Source organism: Sceloporus occidentalis, unplaced genomic scaffold (assembly GCF_023333645.1).
Source record: "Sceloporus occidentalis isolate IW3139 unplaced genomic scaffold, rSceOcc1.0.p SCAF_1, whole genome shotgun sequence".
Classification (NCBI taxonomy): domain Eukaryota; kingdom Metazoa; phylum Chordata; class Lepidosauria; order Squamata; family Phrynosomatidae; genus Sceloporus; species Sceloporus occidentalis.
Window position 1 is genome coordinate 256,389,668 of NW_028316981.1, and position 23,057 is coordinate 256,412,724.

Genomic DNA, 23,057 nt, shown 5'->3' on the forward strand with positions numbered 1-23,057 from the left:
CAGATGTTTTCTTATGGAGAATCACTGGGAAAGTGGAATTTTCTCCATAACCAGAGATAGGCTGGCTGCAAAGGCATGGGCTGCTTAAGGAGTTACTATAAAAAGGGAGGAGTCATTGAAAGAAGTATGAGTGTCTTATGCATTGCTAGAAGTGCAGTTAGAAGTGAAGAGGTTAGCCTTAATGAAATTCAGACTTCCGTGTAAGGAATAAAGATTTAACATGAAAGAAGAACTTTAGTGACATAGGGGCTATTCAGACAGAAATTTCTCTGAAGATGCCAGCCACAGATGCCAGCAAAACATCAGCAATAAAGTTTTCTAGAACATGGCCACATAGCCCGAAAAACCCACAAAACATATGGATGCCGGCCATGAAAGCCTTAGACTTCACATTGAAATGAGTATGTTTCAGGAGTTAAGTCACACTGAAGATAAATTCATTTAGGAAACAAAAAAACCAAAAGACTTCCAGTTGGTGGGCATCTGTACATGTACCTGAGATCTCATCTCTTCTCTTTGCCCTTTCTATCACATTTGGTCTATATTTATCTATCAAATAATTATAAATGTTGTGTTAGTAGTAAATGTACTTTCTCTGCATTACCATTTTCTTTGAAAACGTTCCTTTCTTCCTTCAGTGTACTACAATGAAGGGACTGATCCTTGCACAGTATCTCTACCCACCTTAAGGTTTCAATCCTAAGAGCATGATTTTAATCATACTAAATTTATTCTACAATATTAAACTTGCATGATTTTGGGGGTAAATTTGCTTAAGCTCACGCTACTATAATACTGGACAAATGTGCACATATTATGAAAGTACACACTATGTAGTTGTAATTAATTTTAACCTTTTGTTAAAGCATGTCAGCAACACAAACTGGAATAAATGTCTTGTTTCTGTTTCCAGAAGAAGATATGTGACATTAGTTTTAATGTGATCTTTAAAAATATATGTCAGGGTTTAATGTTATAATTTAGGGGAAAATAGCCAAAATTGGAGAAAAAGATATGTACTGCTGTATTGCTGTTTCTTCACTGACACCCTGTGCATTGTCATGGAAAGTAATCTGTCTTGACATATTTGTGGCCTGGCTTGATAAAATAACTCCAGGCTAGGTTGCCTCTAGCAGGCTTGAATGAAATTCTTTTTGTTTATTGATCAAAGCATATTGATCATTCTTTACATTCTACTATCTAAGCAGAAACTGGGAAAAGATGCCTAGAGATAGTCTTCAAGTGAGTAATTATTTTGTGGCTTATATGTATACACTGCTACCACTATTCTGTTGCGATAAACATTGTGTACAATATCATATTGTCAAATAAAATGCAAAGATTTGTCTGTTGTAGATTTCACCATTTTATATTTGGTTCTAATTGGAAAGCTTTTTTGACAGCTTAGTCAAGACCTAGTGCAGTGATGGCGAACCTACGGCATGTGTGCCACAGGTGGCACTCAGAGCCCTCTCTGTAGGCACGTGTGCCATCGTCCCAGCACAGATTTTGCCAGAGTTTGTTACTAGAAAGCCAGAGGGACATGGCACTTTGCAATAAATAAGTGGGTTTTGGGTTGCAGTTTGGGCACTCGGCCTCAAAAAGATACACTATCACTGACCTAGTGTTTACAGTAGCCGAATAGACGTATGTATTCATATTTTTCCAATGACGTTCGTAAAGGAGTACTCTGAAAAGCGGTCCTGTGAAGTGCATGTTTTGGAAACATTGTACACAGGAAAACTTGCAGACTGATTTAGTATGTGATTAAATATATATCTAAATAAATGTGTTTATTTGGTTAATATGTATATCGTCTTGTTGGCTGGCATCCAAAGTTTTTTGAGCTATGTGGCCATGTTCTAGAAGAGTTTATCCATACAGAAAATTGCACAGGGAATCAATTACAGGTAAACAAATTAATTTTAAACAAATTATATCTAGGTTCTGGTTCTGTGGCTGTGATCGGTGGTCTCCCATCCATGCCCTGAGGCCACCCCCATCTCTTCCCTTATAGAAGGCCCCTCATCAATGACGCCTGCCCAGCATCCAGCTTCCATACAACTTCTTTAAATGTAAAAGGGCCAGGGTCCCCAAGGGCCTCCTCCTACATGCTTAACATCTCTAGTAGCCCATATGGCTTAGAATTCACACAGGCAAAGGTTTTGGCCACAACCAACAAGCATTGATTTATTGAACAACACCCAGCAAGAATGTAACTCAGACGGAACAGTTTCAAAGTGGTATGGTTACATAATTATTACAGTTCCAGGCATTTCACAGCTCCCCCCCCCCCCCACAATCTCCAACACACTTTCTCTCCCACTCCGCCTTTTCATATCTACTCCTTGGAAGAGACCCCAAGGGCCATCCAGTCCAAACTCCTGCCATGCAGGAAATCACAATCAAAGTATCCCTGACAGATGGCCACCCAGCCTCTGTTTAAAGACCTCCAAGGAAGAGTCCCAGCTGCAGAATGCCTTGTGAGTATGTGACTCTTTAATTGAATAGATTCATACCTGTTGCCTTAATTGATAATTCTCAAGTACATCTCCCTGTAAGTGGAACTATGTATTACACTAGCTAATTAGAATTACACTGCTGGTTTCTCAGCTACACATATACTGTATTACACCATTTGCATTCTATGGCACAACATACTTGAGTCACAAGACTCTTTGGGAAACGTAACACACACATAGAGAACTAGGGTGAGATGTTATATAGGCTTTTGTAGTAATGATTTTTACTGCAGCCTTATTTTAATTTCCTGTGTGATATTTGAGTTATAATTCTTATGTTAAGATTGCCTTTCCTTCAAGTAACCATAGAAGTCCAATTCTCTGGGCATGTGTGTCTGTATAATTATTGGGGGGCATCCCTTGCACTGCATATGTTTCATGCCCTTGCTGGAAGTATCCTCAGAGCTTCCAGGACCAGATGACACTTAGAGCAGATGGTACAGACCACTGCATAGATTCTGGAGACCCTGAGAAGCATCATTCCCTTCTTTAGAGACAGGGAGCCATTTCCGGAGCCATCCCATGATTAAGCAGGCCATCCCAGGAGCCTGAGAGAGCAGTGTGGCAGCAAAAGAGGAGAAAGGTTGAAAGTGATCCAATGAAATACCTGCCTGCAAGGGAGGACTCTGTAGGAATGCATTCCTCCTTAGAAAAATGCGGTGTCCTCAAGAGGAAGGGCCTCCTCCTGGAGACATCCTATGGCTAAGACCTTGGTAGGACTCAATCAGCTCATCTACAAAAGCCTTAGTCCCAGGCTGGAGGAGTAATTAGAAATCATGTCTGTGTCTGGTTCTTTTTCATGGTTTCCAGATGGCTTGGCTCTTCCTCTGACCTCTTTATGCCTGAATCTGTACTGTCTTTGTCCATGCTCTTAGACTGTCCTTGACCAACTATTTTATATCTGTCTGTGATTTACTGATTGAAATTCTGGGCCACTCCCTGACTGTAGCCTTGGATCACTTTGACTGTCTTTGCTTGCTTTCTGGTAAGACTGTGCTAACCTCACCCTGCACTACTGCTGGAGTTTTCCAAGCCATGCAGTTCACAACAGGGCAGTCTAGCCTTTTTTAAAGGGCAGTGGTGGTTATGCATGCTTAGTACACTAATGCATAGTTTTTTCCACTGAATTTCAGGGCCAGACTGAGAAGATTTCTGCTTAAAACAATCAAATAAACAGAGCCCACACATCTGTAGCACACTGCTGTGTATCAAATTTGGTGTGATTGCAGTGCCAGTCAAAATATGAATATTCTGCATCCCAATGAAGAAGTGGGAATATGCAAATACTCCTTGAAGCACAGTTTGGTTTGGTGCTTTCATACTTAAATAAGATTGAATGACTAGGTTTGTCAGTACTTTGACATCTTAGTATTTGGCAGTTTAGCTTGGTGGATGAGATTTAAGTCAGTAATTAGGAAGGTGCCTAGGATTACTTTCTCCTTTTTCTGTGTCTGCTGGTTCCAAGACACTGTGAAACACTATGCATCAAAACTGTTCGTGACTGAGGAACAGTGTGGGAATGTGTGTCCCCCTGAAATTTTCTTTAGAGGCAGTTAACACAGGACTTCTGTAAGGCTTGTAAAAGATGATTTTGACTCCCAGCCTGTTAAAACATAGAGCAAATGTCTTTCTACCATAATATTATCAATACTTCAAGTGGGATTGGAAATATTTTTAAAATATGTCTAATATAAGAACTGCTTGGAGTGCTTGGAATCAGCTAAGACTGGAAAGTATACTCAACAGTTTTCTTCCTGTACCAGATGTGTAAGACTTAGTTTTGGTTATTGGAATTTTAGACAAGAACAGTACAAATGCTTAAATACCATCTAGAATGGCATATACTGTGCCATAGCACTTCCATTGAAAAGGGCTCTAAGGCTGAGGCCTGGATTGTTTTAAGGTATAGCTGTTGTAGTGTGTGTGTGTGTGTGTGTGAGAGAGAGAGAGAGAGAGAGAGAGAGAGAGATTCAGCTACAAAATTCTGCAAAGAATAGCGCTCTGCAGTAAATCAATACCAAAATATAATAAAAATGTGTTGTTTTTAATTGGCCTTGGTTGGTCAGTTAGAACTTGTGGCAGACTTAGAGAAATATAAGTTTCTTATTCAACTGTGGCAATTGTTTTCCTTTGTATTTCTTTGTGTAGTGTTGGCCATTTCCCAGATGCTGGTTTCTGGTATCTGCATACAACTTGCACCTGCCTGACACATGCTTCCCATTGCTGTTGGCTGATAAAGAAGTCACCCTGTTCCCCAGCTTGGATACTCCTTAGCAGCAGCTGGTCACACTGCTCTCTCCCCCCCCCCCCCCCCAGTCATTACTGCCTTCTGTGTAAATCCTTTTAATCCTGTCCTATCCTACTCTGTCCTACAGAGACTGGATAAAGCAGATTCTGATGAAGAAACACCAGTCAAGTTGAATTTGTAAATTGTTATCTCTAAAGATATAAAGACTTATTTTAAGACAGTGCAGCTCAATTTGAACATTCTTGCTTCACTGAGTAGTACTAAAAAAGCAATGGGCATTTTAGCTTTTTCAAGCACCCTGTGCAAGGATCCCTGAAATAATGTCATAATGAGTATTCAGAACTAATTTGTTCAAGCATCTTCAGCTAAAACCAGTTTATCAGTAATGGTCACACTAAAGATTCCTTGAACTCCTTTGACAGACAGAGGTTCCAAAGTTGGCAAAGTATTGCTACTGTTGGCTAGCAATGGCTTCATCTGCAAAGTGTGTTTCTGTAGAATTTCTCCTTTTTTCATCTCTAGAATTGGTATAAGAGTATTTGTTTTTAAGAAAGAATCCATTTTCTGGACATTTTTTTCAATTTTACATGTTGTTCATACACATTCAGCCACTGACTAAAGCCTGCTTGTATCTTGTTTTCTGTGTACTTTTCCAAATGAACATATTTTATAGGACCCCATTCCATGAAATGCACCGGAATTCTCAAAATGTGTGAATTTCTAAATGCAAAGTATTAAGCTCTCATCTTTCACCAGGTGTTGTGGACCCAAGAAATATGTGCCCACATATACACATACATCACTGGTGTGGAGTCCTCAAGTCCTTATCTCATCCCATGTAAGCACTGAATTATGGTTTGGGATTCTAGGTTCGTCTCAGGAAGAAACTTTTGCTTTCTTTCACAATAACTGCTATGTAAACTTTGCTATTGTAGTTCCACTTGCAATATCAATACTCTATATAAAAACATTCTGAAATGTTTTGCTTTGAGCACAAAACAAGGTGCTGAGTCAATGGGATTTGCAACCTGTTCCAAGAAAAATAGTTTAGGCATATACTGTTTTGAAGGACATTCTATTACAGAACAATCCTATAATCACAAATTTAAAGTAGACATGGATGGCACAATATTTGCTTATTTTTTTCCTTCTGCTGTCATCTTGTATTTTGTTCTCCTGCTATTAATTAGTCATTACCACTCCTGAAAAAAGTTTAATTTCACTGCTTTGTATAAGCATTCAAAATAAATTTTTAGAGCTGCTTTTATTTTTATATGTTGAGCAAAATATATTAAAATAACTAATAAGGTTTACAGAATACAACAAACTCTAATCCACTTTAAGAAAGAGTGGATTTGCCTGGAGCATTTTATTAATTAACCCCAAGAGTCTTTTGGTCTGAATGTTGGAGGGTAATGCATTTTTCATTAGCACTGTGAATAAAGAAATCTTGAGTGTGGTTGCAAGAGGTTAAGCATTCAAAAGTCTAAATGAGCTGAGGTCTTGGTTGATTAATTACATGTACTCCACTTTTCATGATAGAAATGAGAGAAGTTATCATTTCAAAGTAGAAATATTTTGAAAGATGCCTGATAGGAAAACTGGAGCTACAGAACTGTGCTGTAAGTTTCATGATGTGCCCACCCAGGGTTTGGACTTTTGCTTTTCACACAGCAATAATTTATAACATGTTGCTGTTTTTTTAAATGAGAGAACTTTCAGATACACATGACATATGGTGGCTTTGCTATGAGTGGAAGGCAAAGGAGAAGAAAAAAAAACATATAGGTATGAACAAACACTTGGACGCAGTTAAAGTAACTTTGGAATGTATCTGTTGTGTTCAAAGCCAAGTTTATCTCAGTTAATATTTTGTATATGCAGTCATGATAGAACTTCTGGGTATCTCTTGCATTACTTATTCTTAATGTAAATATCTGGTCACTCTTCCATTGTTGTTGCTTGGATATAAAGCGTTCCCTCTCTCTCTCTCTCTCTCAATCTGTCAGATAATTATCTCAGTCAATAGATGGAAAGGTAGATAAATGCAGACCTTGCAACAGTTTTGCATTAACAGGATCACACCTCCAGCATTTATTATTTGTTGATTCCCCCCTCCCCCAGTAGATGGTAACAGCATGTATGTAAGCAATACAGCAGTCATGGGATGAATGGCCAGAACAGGAGGAAGAGCAATAGGAAGGAAGGCAGAGGATGAGGAAAGGACAAAGGGGTTGTTAAAAAGGCAAGGAGAGAACTACAGGCCTGGTAAGAGTTCTTAATAAACCATGCTATTTACATTAAGTTTGGATTTCCAACTTTGATAACCCAAACAGTGTCACATGAAACAAATAATCTGAAATATCTCTTTCATTTGTTAGTGACCTATTCAGTTAGTTTGTGATGGCACAAAATATTCCATATTTCACATTTTTAGATATTTTTCTAGATATATAAACTCATACAATTGAACTCTTAAAAAAATTATTCCCAGTGTTGGAACACTGTGCACAATCTAGCATTTCTAAAAGGCAAAATTACTAAAAGCGGATGAGAAAGTCTCTTGATATTTGCTCTATCAGTTTTTCATTATCAAGAAAATTCCTGGAACAGTTACAGAAAAATGATATGTAAGAAGAAGAAGATTCGTTACCAGATGCTTTGGAAATTCCATGAAATAATGGGTGAAAGAGAGATGGAGACTGAGGGTGTACCAATGTGCATCTACCAACTGGGGTTAATGATAGATCCCAAAAATTCTTACCAAGGTTCAATAACAATAAATCAAGAATTGTTCACTGAAATCCAAAGCACAAATTCTGTACAACCTCACTCATTTTTATGGATTATAGACCCACCAAATTTTATTTTTCTCCTCAAGAAGGAGAGTTGCCTTTCCTGAAAGCCTCCAGAAGTAGCAATTACTTTCTAAAGCAAGATACAGGCTGTTGCTTTAGTGCAGTGCTTCTCAATTATTTTCTGTCATGCCCCCCCCAGGAAGAAGAAAACATTTTGCGTCCCCCGCATGACTGTAAATAGTATCATTTGTCTATAAAATTGTTATAAGTACACCTCTGCATAACAGAGCCTCGCGCCCCCCTTTACGGAGCCTCGCGCCCCCCCTGGGGGCCCGCCCCACTATTTGAGAAAGGCTGCTTTAGTGCGTGAGAGAGCTTTTCTATTCCTACCTCAAGACAGGAAGTGAACTTGTTGTCACTTTCAGATTTGAAAAAAAATGCCACCCCTTCCCTATGAGCTTCTTCTGGAAAATAATTAATTCTCCAGTCCTTGGGTTTCTCATATTTATGTTTTTGGGTAACATAAGTGCTCACTTACATTTAATCATAAATGATCAGTTTGGCTTTAAGGTTTTAAAGAGCCTTTTCTTCTCACATTTTTAAAAAGCACAACATATTTTAGTGGTTTCGTTTCGTTTCTGCCAATGGAAAACTAAGTCTTCTCTGAAGGTTCTAGCTGTCATTTTATGTAGCTGGTGAAAACTTGCCTTTCTGGTTTATAGTGTTGTTGCTGATCTATAAAGCATCGTCTTATGACTCATTTTGAACAATTCTTTGTTCACTCTTGAAAGCATAAATGATGGTATTTCAAATAAACCTGCTCCCTCTGAGAATGCAAGCCTCTAGCAAGTTTGGTTTTAGGATGAAGCAGAAACTCTGTAACTTTAGAAATATCACCTATCTTGAAACTCTGATAGAGTTTAGTTTTGTTATGTATCTGGTCTGTCACAGCATGTAATTTTTCAACACATTATAAAACAACTCTTCTAGTAGTTTGCTTTTATTAAAGTGGGTGTGCATTGGAGGCATGCATTATGCGTGGGGAAATACTGTCCACCCTCATCTTTATATCATTGAGTCATGCCTTCTGCTTAGTTATTAATAATGCAAACCACAACCTTGTCACAAGGCAGAGTATGCTTCAGCACTCATTTGCTTTCTTTTTCAGTAAGAACTTACTGTGTCAGATATGTGCCTGACTAGATTATTTACTAATTTAATGCTTTAAGACATATCACGTTAGTACAGCATAAATTCTATTATGAAGTTACAGAGCAAATGAGAATTGCTGAGCATCAGTTCAAATGTTTTAGCTATAAGGCAACAGCTATGGTCTTTATATGAAGAGTAGCTATGCAGTGATACAATGCATAGATTCAACAGATTTTGCCCTGTCTGCAGGTGTTTGAAAGTATTTTCTTTCACAGGGTTAACTAAGTGTTGTTGTTGTTGTTGTTGTTGTTGTTGTTGTGTGGCTTCAAGTAGATTCTGACTTATAGCAACCCTAAGACGGACCCTATCATAGGGTTTTCTTGCTAAGTTTCTTAAGAGGGAGTTCGCCATCGTCATCCTCTGATGCTGAGAGAATGTGACTTGCCCAAGGTCACCCAGTGAAGTCAAAGGCTTTCATGGCCGGCATCCATAGTTCTTTGTGGGTTTTTTGGGCCATGTGGCCATGTTCCAGAAAGGTTTCTTCCTGATGTTTTGCCAGCATCTGTGGCTGGCATCTTCAGAGAATGTTTGCAAACATTCTCTGAAGATGCCAGCCACAGATGCTGGCAAAACATCAGGAAGAAACCTTTCTGGAACATGGCCACATGGCCTGAAAAACCCACAAAAAACTAAAGTCACCCAGTGAGTTTATGTAGCTGGGCTGGGAATTGAACTAGTTTCCAGAGTTATAGTTCAACACTGAAATTACTACACCATGCTGGCTTTCTATAACTGCTTAAGTGAAAGTGACTTAACTTCTAATCCATATTAATCTAGAGTAATTTACCCAGTATTACAGACAAAAATAAAAACACACAAATGTCTTTTCATTTTTTGTATTGAGCAGCATTTATAAGAAATAGGAAGAATTAGTTGAATCCTTGTTAAGGGAGAGATTATAGCAGAGTGGAACAGTGTATGCCCTGAACACAGAAAGTCCTTGGATCTGTCTATATGGCATCTCCTGTTTGAAAAGATAATGTAGTAATTGATGGAAAAAGCCCCACAGAACCCCACCCCTCCTCCTACTCCCCTGTCCCATCTCTCTGGAGGGAGTGGGATGGGAGAGGAGAGGAGGAAGTGGCTCTTCCTACCTAGGATACTAAAGTGCCCTTGGAAGATTGTTATCTGGTTACATTATAAGCAGCACCTACTGAAATTTCCTCTTCTACACAATAGAATCATAGAGTTGGAAGAGACGACAAGGGCCATCCAGTCCAACCCCCTGCTATGCAGGAAATCTCAATCAAAGTATCCCTGACAGATGGCCATCCAGCCTCTGTTTAAATACCTCAATGAAGGAGACTCCACTACACTCCGAGGGAGTGTGTTCCACTGTCAAACAGCCCTTACTGTCAGGAAGTTCCTCCTAATGTTGAGGTGGAATCTCTTTTCCTGTAGCTTGATCCATTGCTCCAGGTCCTAGTCTCTGAAGCAGCAGAAAACAATGATTAGAGGAACAGCTCTCTAGTTTTAAGTCTGGCAACCCTAAAGGCTATATGGACAAACAGGCTGAATCCACACCTTTAAAATAATGTGTACTTACCTCAATCCTTATCCTTTTTGAACCCATGATGGCATCTCTCCTCTAGATGCCTGTCTGGAGTCAGTAATGGGATGGATGAGGGAAAACAGACTCAGGCTGAATCCAGAGAAAACGGAAGTACTTGTGATAGGTTCCCCAGGTCCAGGTTTGGAGGTTTGTCCACCTGTCCTTGACAGGGTCACGCTTCCCCTGAAGGACTCTGTTCGCAGTCTGGGGGTGCTCTTGGACTCGTCGCTCCACCTCACATCTCAGGTGGATCCGACGGTCAGGAGTACCTGTTATCAGCTTCGGTTGATACGCCAGCTGTGACCCTACCTGGGCCGGGGGGACCTTGAAACTGTAGTACACGCTCTGGTAACCTCTCGTTTGGATTTCTGTAATGCGCTCTACATGGGGCAACTCTTGTACCATACCCGGAAGCTTCAGTTGGTTCAGAACATGGCAGCAAGGCTAGTCACTGGATCTTCCAGGGCTTGCCACATAACACCGGTACTTGAAGATCTTCATTGGCTGCCTATTCGCTTCCGGGCGCAATACAAGGTGTTGGTCGTCACCTATAAAGCCCTAAATGGCTTGGGCCCAGGGTACTTAGAGGACCGCCTCTCTCCATATAATCCGCCCCGCACTCTCAGATCTGGGGATAAACATCTTTTAAAGGTTCCAGATGCGAGACGAGCTGTCACCATGCAAAGGGCCTTTTCAATTGCGGCCCCTAAGCTCTGGAACTTGATCCCCGACGAGCTCCGCTTGACCCCCTCCCTAGCCCAATTTAAAAAAGGGCTGAAAACGTATCTGTTCAAACAGGCTTACCCCCAATAGCCCTATTATGTTCCCCTCCCCCATTGCTAGCCTGGATGTTTGGAAATGCTTTTGTGAATTGTTGTGCTTTTATCCTGATATTGTAACTGTTTTTATTGTATTTTATCTGTCATTGGGATGATAAATCCCATCACTGTACGCCGCCTTGATCCCTGGAAAGGCGGGATAGAAATAAAATATTTATTATTATTATTATTATGTTCCTTGGTATTCAAAGTGAAAGCACTCCTTTTTGACGCCTGGGGGCTTTAAAATGATTTAAAGAAACCAATTAATACTCTGAAGTTTCTTGGAAAAACTTTTTTAAAAAAGAAAAAAGTGTGCCCTGCACTCCGAACTGTAATCAGGATAGAATTGGGGCATGTGGTGGTCGAGGGCAGGACAGGTTGGTGGGAGGTTACCTTGATGTCCTTGTTCGGCAAATGTGTGTCACCATTTTTTGTTGTTGATGTGCAGCTGCTTCACCAGTTGCAGCCCTTGCAAGGCTCATGAAAGGGAGAAGGAAAAAGGAGACGGGGCAAAGGACAAGAAAAAAGAGAAACAGTACATTGGCTAGGGAAGAATGGGCACAGTGGGGGGATCGGAAGGTGGGGAGCACTGTCTATTCCTTCAGTTCTCTGTCTCCAAGCATTGCAGTTTTTTTTAGTTCAGTGTATTCAAATGTCTGAAGGGGGGTGCCTCTGTTTTTGAAGCCTTGTGGGCATTTAGTCATTGGAATATGCGGACATTCAGATAGGGGGCTGGAGATTATAAAAGGGGATGGTCTTCAATTTTTTTCTCCTGTGCCTCATAATATGTGCCTGGAGAGTTTGTAGATATGATGGCTGAACGGAGTCTGCGTTTGTGCAGTGCAAGGGTTACCGAGTGGCCTCTTGCTCTCCAATAGTTGCTCTGTAGCTTGTGACTGTCCTTGTCCTGCTCCCTCTGTCTGCCCCACAGAACCCCACCCCTCCTCCCACTCTCCTGTCCCATCTTGTTATTATTTTGTATTGATGGGAGGGAGGGTAGAAGGGTGGGGTTTTTCGAGGACTGTTTTGTTATTATTTTCTGTGACTTTTGTATTTGAAATTTTCCTTGCTGTTACCCGCCTCAATCCTCAAATGGAAAAAGCGGGATACAAATAAATATTTTATTACTGATTATTATTATTATCTGTCTGGAGGGAGTGGGATGGGAGAGGAGATGAGGAAAGTGGCTCTTCTTCCCTTTTTATTCCAAACTGCAGCTAAGTCTTGTGGTTTTCTGAAGGGACTTGAAAATCCTGTCCTATCTTGACTTGGGCCATTTCTTCCAAGAGAGACCTCCCCTCTCTGAAACATGCATTTTTTACTCTGGAGGAAGCCCCTCTATTTCAGCTGATTTCCCACCATGTGCATCTGTGTAGGATCAGGACAGGCAGTGCTCAGGAAGCTTCCAGAACGTTCCACTCCAGGCTAAGCTATTTTAAAGATGATGCTCTCTATATACAAATTCTCTCTGCTTGACCAACAAGGGGGCAATCATTTCATGTAAATCTTCCCAAAGGCCAGTGAATACTTGCAATGCATTTGGCCCAGCCAGTGTTGCCTGTGGTCAGGGATGATGGGAATGCTAGTCCCTGTTGGGAAGACAGTGAGCTGAGGAAGGTAAACAAGTGAGTCATCGAAACAAAAGGAGTTTTTTTAAGTTGTGGCTGGGTTGTCTTAGGTTATGCTTGCTGCTGCCCTTTTTTCTCAAGTACATTCTTAAGCTAGAAAGAAGCTTGGGTGCTGAGGAGCTCAGGAACTGAGAAACTGCTGAGGGCATGGGAAAAAGAATTGCAGCAAGTGATCTGAGCAGCTGATCTGAATGTTTATATTCCCCACTGCGACCCTGAAGAAAGTGGGAAGCACCATTGCCTAGGCTTGGTAAAACTAGGGTCATAAATGCATGTGGGAATAAATCCTGGGTGGGAATAAACAGCATAGGCTGTTCGCTCAACAAAATCATAGCATCATAGAGTTAGAAGAGACCTCTAAGGCCATCAGTCCAACTCCCTGCCATGCAGGAACTCTCAATCAAAACATCCCCGACAGATGGTCATCCAGCCTCTGTTTAAAAACCTTCAAAGAAGGAGACTGCACCAGGGAGTGTGTTTCACTGCCAAACAGCTCTCACTGTTCCTCATTAGGACGGTTCTTCCTAATGGTGAGGTGTAATCTCTTTTCCTGTAGTTTGCATCCATTGCTCCATGTCTTGACTTGGGCCATTTCTTCTGGAACAGTAGAAAACAAGCTTGCTCCATCCTCAACCTGACATCTCTTAAAATATTTGAACATTGTCTGTCATACCACTCCTTAACTTTCTCTTCTCCAACCTGATCTGACTTAATTGTCAAGGCATGGGTGACTATCTAGCAGCTTATTGTCCAGTACCTGCACTTGTGGCTTGTGTCTGCCCTGTCTTGCTTCCTTCATCCTCCCCCATCCTACCACCTGGCCTCCCTCTTCTCCCCCCAATGACTGAGTGAGTGAGCAAGGGAACTTTAAATGTTGTAGGCTAAAGTGAACAAAGAGGCATTTAATTCTCCTTGGGTGAGGTAGCTATCCAGTGGGAGAGCAAGTGGACAGTAACAATGACAAGAAGAAAAGGACGGCTACTGGTTGATATGGATATACATGCCAGGAAGAAGAACCCAACACAGCCACTGCAGTTGTGTGACCTAAAATAGTCCCATTAATTATAACAAAGTGACATTGGATGGGGGAAATATGTTGCTTTCAAGGCCAATTTGTGTTCAGATCAAAAGACAAATTTTACTACACATTGGAGTTGAATCTATTTTACAGGTGTGGATTCAGTCATCATTTGAGCTGGTATAAGGTAGATTCCTTCATTAATGTCTTGTTTTGGGTCTCAAGAGTGCATGGTTGAAATACTGCATAATAATTGGAATTAGTGCTGAGACAGTCTGGGAGCAGGCCCCTGGCATGAGGGACTCCAATAGTGGCCTCTGTCCTTAGGCTAAGAATAGTTGTAATTTTACTGACCAGTTCGTCATGTTATTTATAAATTTCATTTGTTGTAAATGCTGCTTTGCCACTCATTATATATTTAACTTTGCTTTGATAATTATTTAATTAAATACTAATTTAAATTCTTATTTCAAATTTAAATTCTCATTTTCATATTAAAGTTTATCATATTTTAATTATTACCTAGAGGTTTGGGGAAAGTGATATAAGAGATGACTTAGCGGAAAGGTCTTTGTGTTTTAAGAAGATCAGTTTTAAATGTAGTATAATCTCCCACATTCAGACCATGGCAGTTTGCATGCATTTTATTCTGGACTTATTTCCTTTCCTTCCATGTTTCTGGCACACTGAATACTTACACAGTAGGTCCATTTTCCTCATATTTGCCTCTTTGCTCTAGATTCAAAAAAAGAAAAGAGAGGGAAAAAATACTTCTTGTTTAAGGTCCAGGGTAGAGGGAGTTCCACTCTATTGATGTGTAGATGCCAGTAACTGGAAAAGTGTTCTGATTTTTTTTGTTTTGTTTATCGGGCGTATTTGCTAACTATATTTTAATAACAAGTTTTCAAATAATAAAAAGTAATTAGCAGACATGCAGTTGGTTTGATACAAACCTGTTTTCCTACTGAAACCCATGGACAAGACTTCTTGGTCATATTGCATGTTTACAGGTCAACAATTCCATTTTTGGAACTGCAAGTCAACAGTTCTATTTTTTGGAATGGAAACAGGTAAAAGTTGGGAAGGAGAAGAGACACCAGTCGCAGCATTCCGGTATGGCAGTGGTTGAAGGCACTAAGTCTACGCATAAACTTTAACCAGAGAAGAGTTCTGGCCTGTCTGAGAAATGGATATGCAGTATAGAGACTGCTGTGGTGAACAGAAAGGAGGAACAGAAACAGGAGTGTAGGGGAGAAGTAATGAATAGCAATTGGAACAACAACTTTTGGAGTAGGGTTCTTAGATGCAGTATGCTTTGTTGCTTCTGTACTTATGGTGAAGTTGTACATTGTTGTATGAAACTTTATGAAGCAAAAAACAAACCTGTTTAACCATCCACAGAATGGTAAAGCTAATGTTCTAGTTCTCAACTGCCCTCATAATATGCATTATCTTCTGTGCTACCAACTAAGAACACATGTGTTATTTACCAGCCGTGTCATTGCCAGCAATAGTCATTCTGTTCATATAGTTCTTGTGTGCAACTTTGCACTGACAAAGTTGTTGATGCATGACCCATCTTAAGTATTTTTTTACACTACATCAAAATGTGGAGGTAGGGCATTGGCCATTTTCCACTCTCTTTTCTTTGTTGGTGTGAAACACAAGTTTAGAGAAATACGTGTAAGTATGGGGCATGATATCAGAGTCAACTGTGCAGAAAAACACAGCTCAAGAGATTAATCGCAGCTTGCAATCTCTTGTCTGAATCTTTCCTTACAAATTAAAAGTTGATTATTTAAATAACTGTATTTGCTCAACATTTTCTACTAAGTGACTAAAATGAGAATGAGTTTTTTCCCCTCTTGTCATTTAGATTTTAGTTAAAGACCCGTAAGTCTGTTTCTGATAAAACAATCTCCTCTACTAGACAAAGCTAGCTGAATGCATGAATGCCACCGTGCAGTTTACAAAAGAATGAACACTTGTATGAAAAGACTCTGTACATTCTTTCCCACAGAAGTCAACGAAAGGATCGGTTGTCCTAGGCTACGTATTCCGGCATTTAAACCTTGTGGAGATAGATTACTTTGGACTGCGTTACTGTGACAGAAGTCACCAGACGGTGAGTAGAAACATGACAGATAGATTTCCCAGAGGTAAACATTATACTGTTAGTGACCCTTTTTCTGATTATATTTTAAACTGTTACATACTTTGTTCACAAGTCAATCTTTAAATCAGCCAGTGGGGATGACTGTGTGGGAGATGGGGAGGTACTTGAGGGGGTTGCCGGACATGTGTTTGTGCGATGGTGTGCATGCATGATGGGGACACAACAAAAAAAATTACCCAGAGGCGTGGCTTGGCCACATGCTGTGCAGTTGGGCCAAACACATTCAGCCCACCATGGGAATGGGCTGTGCAGGCAGCGAGGTTTTGACCCAATTTCTAACAAGCAGGATTGAGCTTCATTTTTATGCCCATCTGTTCTGGGCCTAAGTGTACAAAAGCTTATGCTAGAACTTCTTTCTCTCAGGTAGTCTCAAAGGTGCTACAAGATCCCTTTATGTGTAAACTCTATTAAATTAACTTCAATTTTAAAGTATCCTAAGATCCAGGTTCTATTTTAAAATAGTGCTATTAGTTGCTTTCCCCCCACTGACTTTACCATGTTTGTGCATATTTTTCAATTATATATATATGGATTCTTAGCTATATGCACTTTGAAAACATACACAGTTTCATGCATGTGAAATAGAAAGCAGGTCTCATATTTGTGCATTGCTGAGACAAGGTGCATATTTTCATACTTTGTATCTCAGAATTTGTGAAGTGGGTAATTTTTGTAAGAGTCACAAAACTATCATAATTATTTTCCATTTCTACTGTACAGTTCTTCTAAACAGGCAAAGAAGCAGTTACAGGCCATACAATAATACATCCTTTTAGTTCCTAAAACGTGTGTGCTTTGCAACATTAGAGAAAATAGGACAAGTTTGCAAAGGGAAAAATGAGACTAGCCCCGTCTCTTAACTTTTTGGCGTGCTTAAACTGAGAATGGTTTAAAAACCAACATTTAAATAATTTCTGTTCCCTAAAGAACAAAGGAAATGGAATTACATAGGATAGCTAGTTTTGACTGAAATTTGTTTTATTATAGAAATGTAAATTATGGCTCTATGATACATCATTCTATATCAAAGTCAGGATCATATCTGCCATAATATTTCTGATTTGTGTAGATGTGAAATTAGGATACTGAAGAAAGCTGACAAAAAGAGAACCTACACACTTGAAATGTGGTTCTGTACTGTACATAACATGGTATCTGCCAAATGACAGATAAATGGGATCTGACAACAAATCAAGCCTGACCTATCACTAGAAAGTATGCTCGACTTTTAGCATCAAATTAAGTTATTAATTAAATGAGAGACACTACTAAAGCACCAATAAATGTTATAGTACTTTATTTAAATAACTTTAAGTTTTAAAGATTTTGAAGCAAAATTTTTTAATGTTAGCTTGGAAGGTAGTGATCTGCTTTGCATTCCAGTGGCCGTCATGTGTTCTACAGTACCATAGACACCACACAGAGAGGCATTGATCTGCCAGAGGAAACTAAATTTTGAATCTTAGAACCTTAAAATGTTTGCACATTGAAACCAGCAATTAAAGTAATACATCAATAAATAATTATGGATGGGATTTTTCAGGTACTTTCTGAAAACACTTGTTAACACAAATTTAAATGGCAATTTAAAATAAATTTAATAGTTAAAATTCTCTTTTATAAGATAAGCATGCCTGAACATAAACATGCCTGAATTAGACTTTTTTTTTTTTTTTGGCTTATCACTGATTAACTAACGCTGTTATCTTTCCTATCTTTGTGTATACATGAGGTGAAGCCTAGAGGAGAATGTGTCTGTTCAAACTAGTTTAAAAATAGTCCAGTGTTATAGTAGAGCAAAACTATAAGTCTTGAAAACTATAACATTCTATGGTCAGTCTGCAAAGAGAAGCTGGTTTTCTTGTATAGTTGTAAACACAAAGGAGCATGATGAACAGGCTGTGATCCTGTTGTGAGAGTGATCAGGGAAAGGGGAAGTTAAGTTTGAGTTGTTCATTATTGTTGTTGTAAATTGCCCTCAAATTGATTGATTCATGGAGACCCTGTGGATGAGACATCTCCAAGCCCCTCTCTCCTGCACTACACTGCTTAGTTCATGCAGATACACACCTGTGACATCTCTAATTGAATCTATCCATCTGGCTTCCAGTCTTCATCTCTTTCTACTACGCTGTACCTTTTCTAACACGATTGCATTTTCTAATTAATTGTACCTTCTAACTTTAGTGCTCAGTTGCATATCTTTATTCTTTAGGCTCTTACCTATTTCTTTCATAGTTACCCTTCCCATTCCTAGTCTTCTTCTGATTTTTTGACTGCAGTCTCCATTCTGGTCAATGTTTGATCCTAGGTTCAGTAACTCTTTTACTGTTTCAATTTCCTCATTGTCTAGGTAAAATTTATGTATTTTTTCCATGGCCATTATTCTTGTTCTCTTTTATGTTCAGCATTAACCTGCCTTTGCACTTTCATCTTTGACCTTTCTGAGTAATTGTTCCAAGCCTGTGATATTTTCTGCTAATAGTATGATATGATCTGCATATCTGAGGAGATTATCAGATGGGGAAAAGGGGGGGAAAGAAAAGGCATAATTCCGGTTAAATCAGGTGATTGCGTGGAAGATTTTCAGTTGATGTTGCGCTCATCCAAGGACTTATCCTGGGAAGAACCAGGAATGCTCCAGCAACAAATCATTCATTGGGAAAACCCATGAATGGCTTCTCAATAGTGCGATTGTAAGGTGATTGCGAGAATGCAGAAGTTAATCACACTTCATTTGTGCTATTGTGGAAGCAACAAGTGATATCCAGAATGCATTGCAGTGGAGGCAATCTGTTCTTGCCATAATTGGTTTTGCAGTGGATTTCAGTCTTCTTTTGAGGTATGAGGCACAATTTTGTTTACACTGAATTAAAATAGTGTGGTGAAGTAATAAATTTTATTTTGTTGTCTTTTATTCTGTGTGGGATGGAAACATGATTTCAAGACATACACTGTAGAACTGAGACAGCACATGCATGAAATGATCAGTTCCAATGTACTAATAATTCATTCATGAATGAGTGAGTGAGAAATGCAATCATGATATTATATGGTAATGTTACAGTAATGGCACAATTGTGTGACTGTGCAAAAATAGCACTACTGTTGCGTTAGCTTTCCTTACCACGATTATTGCTGAATTGGCCCTGGTGTGATAATCTCATTAGATTATTGATGTTCTTTTATCCTATTTTTACTCCTCCTTTTTCCGAGTAAGCCTACTCTTCATATAATATTTTCTGCACACAAGTTGAACAAATAGGGTGATGGAATACAGCCTTACCTGACCTTCTTGCCAATTGGGAACTATTCTGTTTCTCTGAATTCAGGACCATTAGATGTGGTGGCACTCCCATGATCTTAAGAGCCTTCCTTAGCTTTTTGTGAGTTGTACACGGTATTTTGAAGAAGACTGACTCCATAGAGAATGGAAAGTTTTCCCAGCTACTGTTTTTTTAACAAACAAATTCAGATTGTGTGACCTAAATTTGACCCAATGCACAATCTTGGAGTGATTTTTTTTAAAAAAAATCTGTTAATAATAATAATAAATAAAATTTTATTTATATACCACCCTTCTATATAACCAGGGTGGTGTACAACATCATAAAATACAATTACAGTAAAATTCAATTACAATAAAAACAATACATTAAAACAATTCAAGCCAGCTTGCCACTGCTGACATAGACATGGGGGGGGGGGGGGGAGAAACTAGTTGAGGCCTGTATCAGGGAATGCAAGTTTGAACAGAAAGGTCTTCAGCCCCTTTTTGAACTGGGCCAGGGAGGTGGCTGAGCGGAGCTCAATGGGCAGGGAATTCCAGAGGGTCGGGGCTGAGATGGTAAAAGTCCTCCTAGACGTGGAGGCTAGTCTGGCCCCGGGAACCCTCAATAGCTGCTGCCCAGATGTTCTGAGAGTGCGGGGCAGATTGTATGGGGAGAGGCGGTCCTCAAGGTATCCTGGGCCCAAGCCATTTAGGGCTTTATAGGTAATAACCAACACCTTGTATTGCGCCCGGAAGTGAATAGGCAGCCAGTGCAGATCTTTAAGCACTGGTGTTATATGACTGGCTCTGGGTATGCCAGTAACCAGTCTGGCTGCCATATTCTGCACTAATTGTAGCTTCCGGGTATGGTACAAGGGTTGCCCCATGAAGAGCGCGTTGCAGAAATCCAGGCGAGAGGTTACCAGAGCATGTACTACCATTTCAAGGTCCCTCTGGCCCAGGTAGGGACGCAGCTGGCGTATCAGCCGAAGCTGATAACAGGTGCTCCTGACCGTCGCGTCCACCTGTGATGTGAGGTGGAGCGACGAGTCAAGGAGCACCCCCAGACTGCGTACCGAGTCCTTCACGGGAAGCGTGATCCCGTTCAGGACAGGTGGAACCACCGCCATCCCCGGGCCAGGAGAACCTATCACAAGCACCTCCGTTTTCTCTGGATTCAGACTGAGTCGGTTTTCCCTCATCCAGTTAAAGAACATTAATTATAATAACACATCAATGGAATATATAATTTTAATGGTCTTACTTGATTTAATCATGTAACAGTTTAACAGAAACAGAATATATCAAACACTGGTTATCTCCTGGTAGAACAGTGGAATCCAGTGTAGATCAGGAGGGATCTCCCTTTGCCATTGTGGCCCTGTGTAACCCCCAAAATTAGGCCCACAGGAGAATTTAGGGCATGGTGTTAAGATTTAGAGCACAGGCCTAATTAACAATTTGTAAGCCACTCTGATAGCCTTTTGGCTGAAGAGAAGGGTATTATTATTATTATTATTATTATTATTATTATTATATTTAGAATTTGCCTTATCTGCACTAGCCAGATTACTTCAGGAGCAAACCAGAGTATCCTGGCTCTGCAGCTGCCCTGTTCTCTTCTTTTACCTTGGCTTCTATTGCCATGTTGTGGCAGTTGTCTGCATGGATGTCCTACTGGGCCGCTTGGCACATTCGCTGCAGGTCACTTCCTTCTGAGGTCAGAATGAGGCATCCACAATAATGGAAATATATGGAAACAATATATGGAAAGCCTAGAGGGAGGATGGAGTGATCAGCAAATCCATTTAGCTTTTATCTTGGTATTACTTGGATCCTTCACATGTCTTTGGGTCTACGTGTCCTTCCTATGGGAAAATTTCCTGGTGTTCCAAATATCATTTGTGACTTCTTAAGAACATGCTGGCTCCACATATGAAAATATGAAAATGCCATATACTGCATGGGGAGTGGTGTTGGGTGTGCCAACAAAGGCACCATATTGTTTTGACTTTTGGCTATGTGTGATTTTTTTAAAGCCACAATCTAGTCAAAGTTCCCATTCTTACAATATTTGTAGAAGGATATCCACTACCAAATATTTTATTTAACATCCAGCAATGTACTACTTGATTTACAAATATTTAAATCTCCTCTGTGAGAAGCTACCATAAGGCATTTTATCAAATTTACGCATTACAATATCTTCAGAGCTCAAATGAGCCCATTGAAATTTTATATGTAGCACCTTCAACATTGATTTTGTAATTCACCATGGAAAAACTGTAGCTTCAGTCCATCATATGTGGATTTATATTGTCAAAAGAATCAATAAATAGCAGGTGATGTTGTATATAATCTGTACAGTGAATTAAGCTTCATAATTAGCATAGCCAGAATCTACTTACAGATGTTACTTGGATGAAGTTGCTTATCCTTGATTTAAAGCCTTTTGTAAAATATTAGATCTTTGGGGGGGTGTTGCAGCTGCTGTCAGGACTATAGCTAATAGAGGCATACTTCAGCTAACAAAGCTTCTGACAGTGAAGTTACTTTTTGTAAAGGCTTTTTGCATCCACCCAGCCCCTTTTTTCTTCCTCATCCTCTATCTGATTGAATTTTTTAAAAATCAGCATCAGCATTGGAAGGGTTATGAAAGGGACTGGAGAAACACAGTCGTTTTGTGTTGGGGTACAGCAACATAGCTGCCATTTAAAAAACCAATGAACAATGCTTGATCTGGGAAAGAATGGGACTCTACTCCAGCTGGTCCCTAACAACAACAACAACAACACTCTAGCTGTGTTTGCCTGCCTACAACTGGCCTGGGCCCTGAGATATTCTGATGATGTCCTTCTCTCCGTCCCACCACCATCACAACCATGGTTGGTGGGGATGTGAGGGAGGGCCATCTCTGTGGCTGCCCCTAGACCCTGGAGCTCGCTGTGCAGGGAGATCAGAATGGCTCCCTCCTTGTTGGTCTTCCGCCGGCATGTTAAAACCTTCTTATACAAGCAGGCTTTTTAAAACAATGTTCTTAAAGGAGTGTTGTATCGTTTCAAGTGTTTAAAATTTTTATCTTTTTACCTGTATTATTATTTTTTTAATAAGTAATCTGTTTTAATATTCTAACAATTTAATTTTGCTTTAATGTATCACTTTTCTTTTTTAAATTGTATTGTTTTTAAATATTGTGAAGCTGCTCTGAGTCCCAGTTCTGGGAAAAGAGCAGGATACAAATAAACATAACAACAACAACAACACAGAAAAGAAAACAGTAGCTGCCTGCAGAATCCCTTACTGAGCACAGTATAAACACAGTATGCACAGTAAAACAGAAAGAAAGGGAAGCAAATAAGCCTTCCTTATCAGTGACCCTCAGTATGTTTAAAAGGGAAAAATGGAAGATTGTGACAGGAAAAAGCAATCCCTGGATGCATTTTATAAGAAGCCTTCAAGACATCCCTAGAGAGTAAAAATATTTTTGTACACTTGTTAACTTACCTACGTATGTGTGTAGTTAGTTTTTTTTTGGGGGGGGGAGGGGGAATTTTGCTGAAACATGATGAACTGCTTTGTTGGAAACCTATTCCTAGTCTTTCCATGTTATTTCTGCTTCTAGTATCAAATGTTCTGTTAAAGAAGTAAAGCCCAGGATGACATCTACTTTGTTAATTGTGGCATACCTTTATTACAGTATAGTATATGTATAATGCTAGCAGGGTACTTGTTTATTGTGTTTATTTCTTTTTGGATTTCAACTTTGAGGGATTCCCAGGGTAGCTAACAATTAACATGCAAGTAATCAATA

The 23,057-nt window shown here is 39.7% G+C and overlaps 1 protein-coding gene across 4 annotated transcripts in view; it reads left to right on the forward strand.

Moving 5' to 3' along the window:
- EPB41L4A (erythrocyte membrane protein band 4.1 like 4A) overlaps positions 1-23,057 on the forward strand; it is a 121,958-nt gene that overhangs the window by 36,130 nt on the left and 62,771 nt on the right. For all 4 annotated transcript variants that reach the window (XR_016277429.1, XM_089492281.1, XM_089492277.1 and 1 more), the window contains exon 3: positions 15,820-15,924. Coding sequence is in view for 3 of the 4 variants with exons in the window: in XM_089492281.1 (XP_089348407.1) it covers positions 15,820-15,924 (105 nt within the window). In the remaining variant the exon portion in view is untranslated. The remainder of the gene's footprint in view (positions 1-15,819; positions 15,925-23,057) is intronic.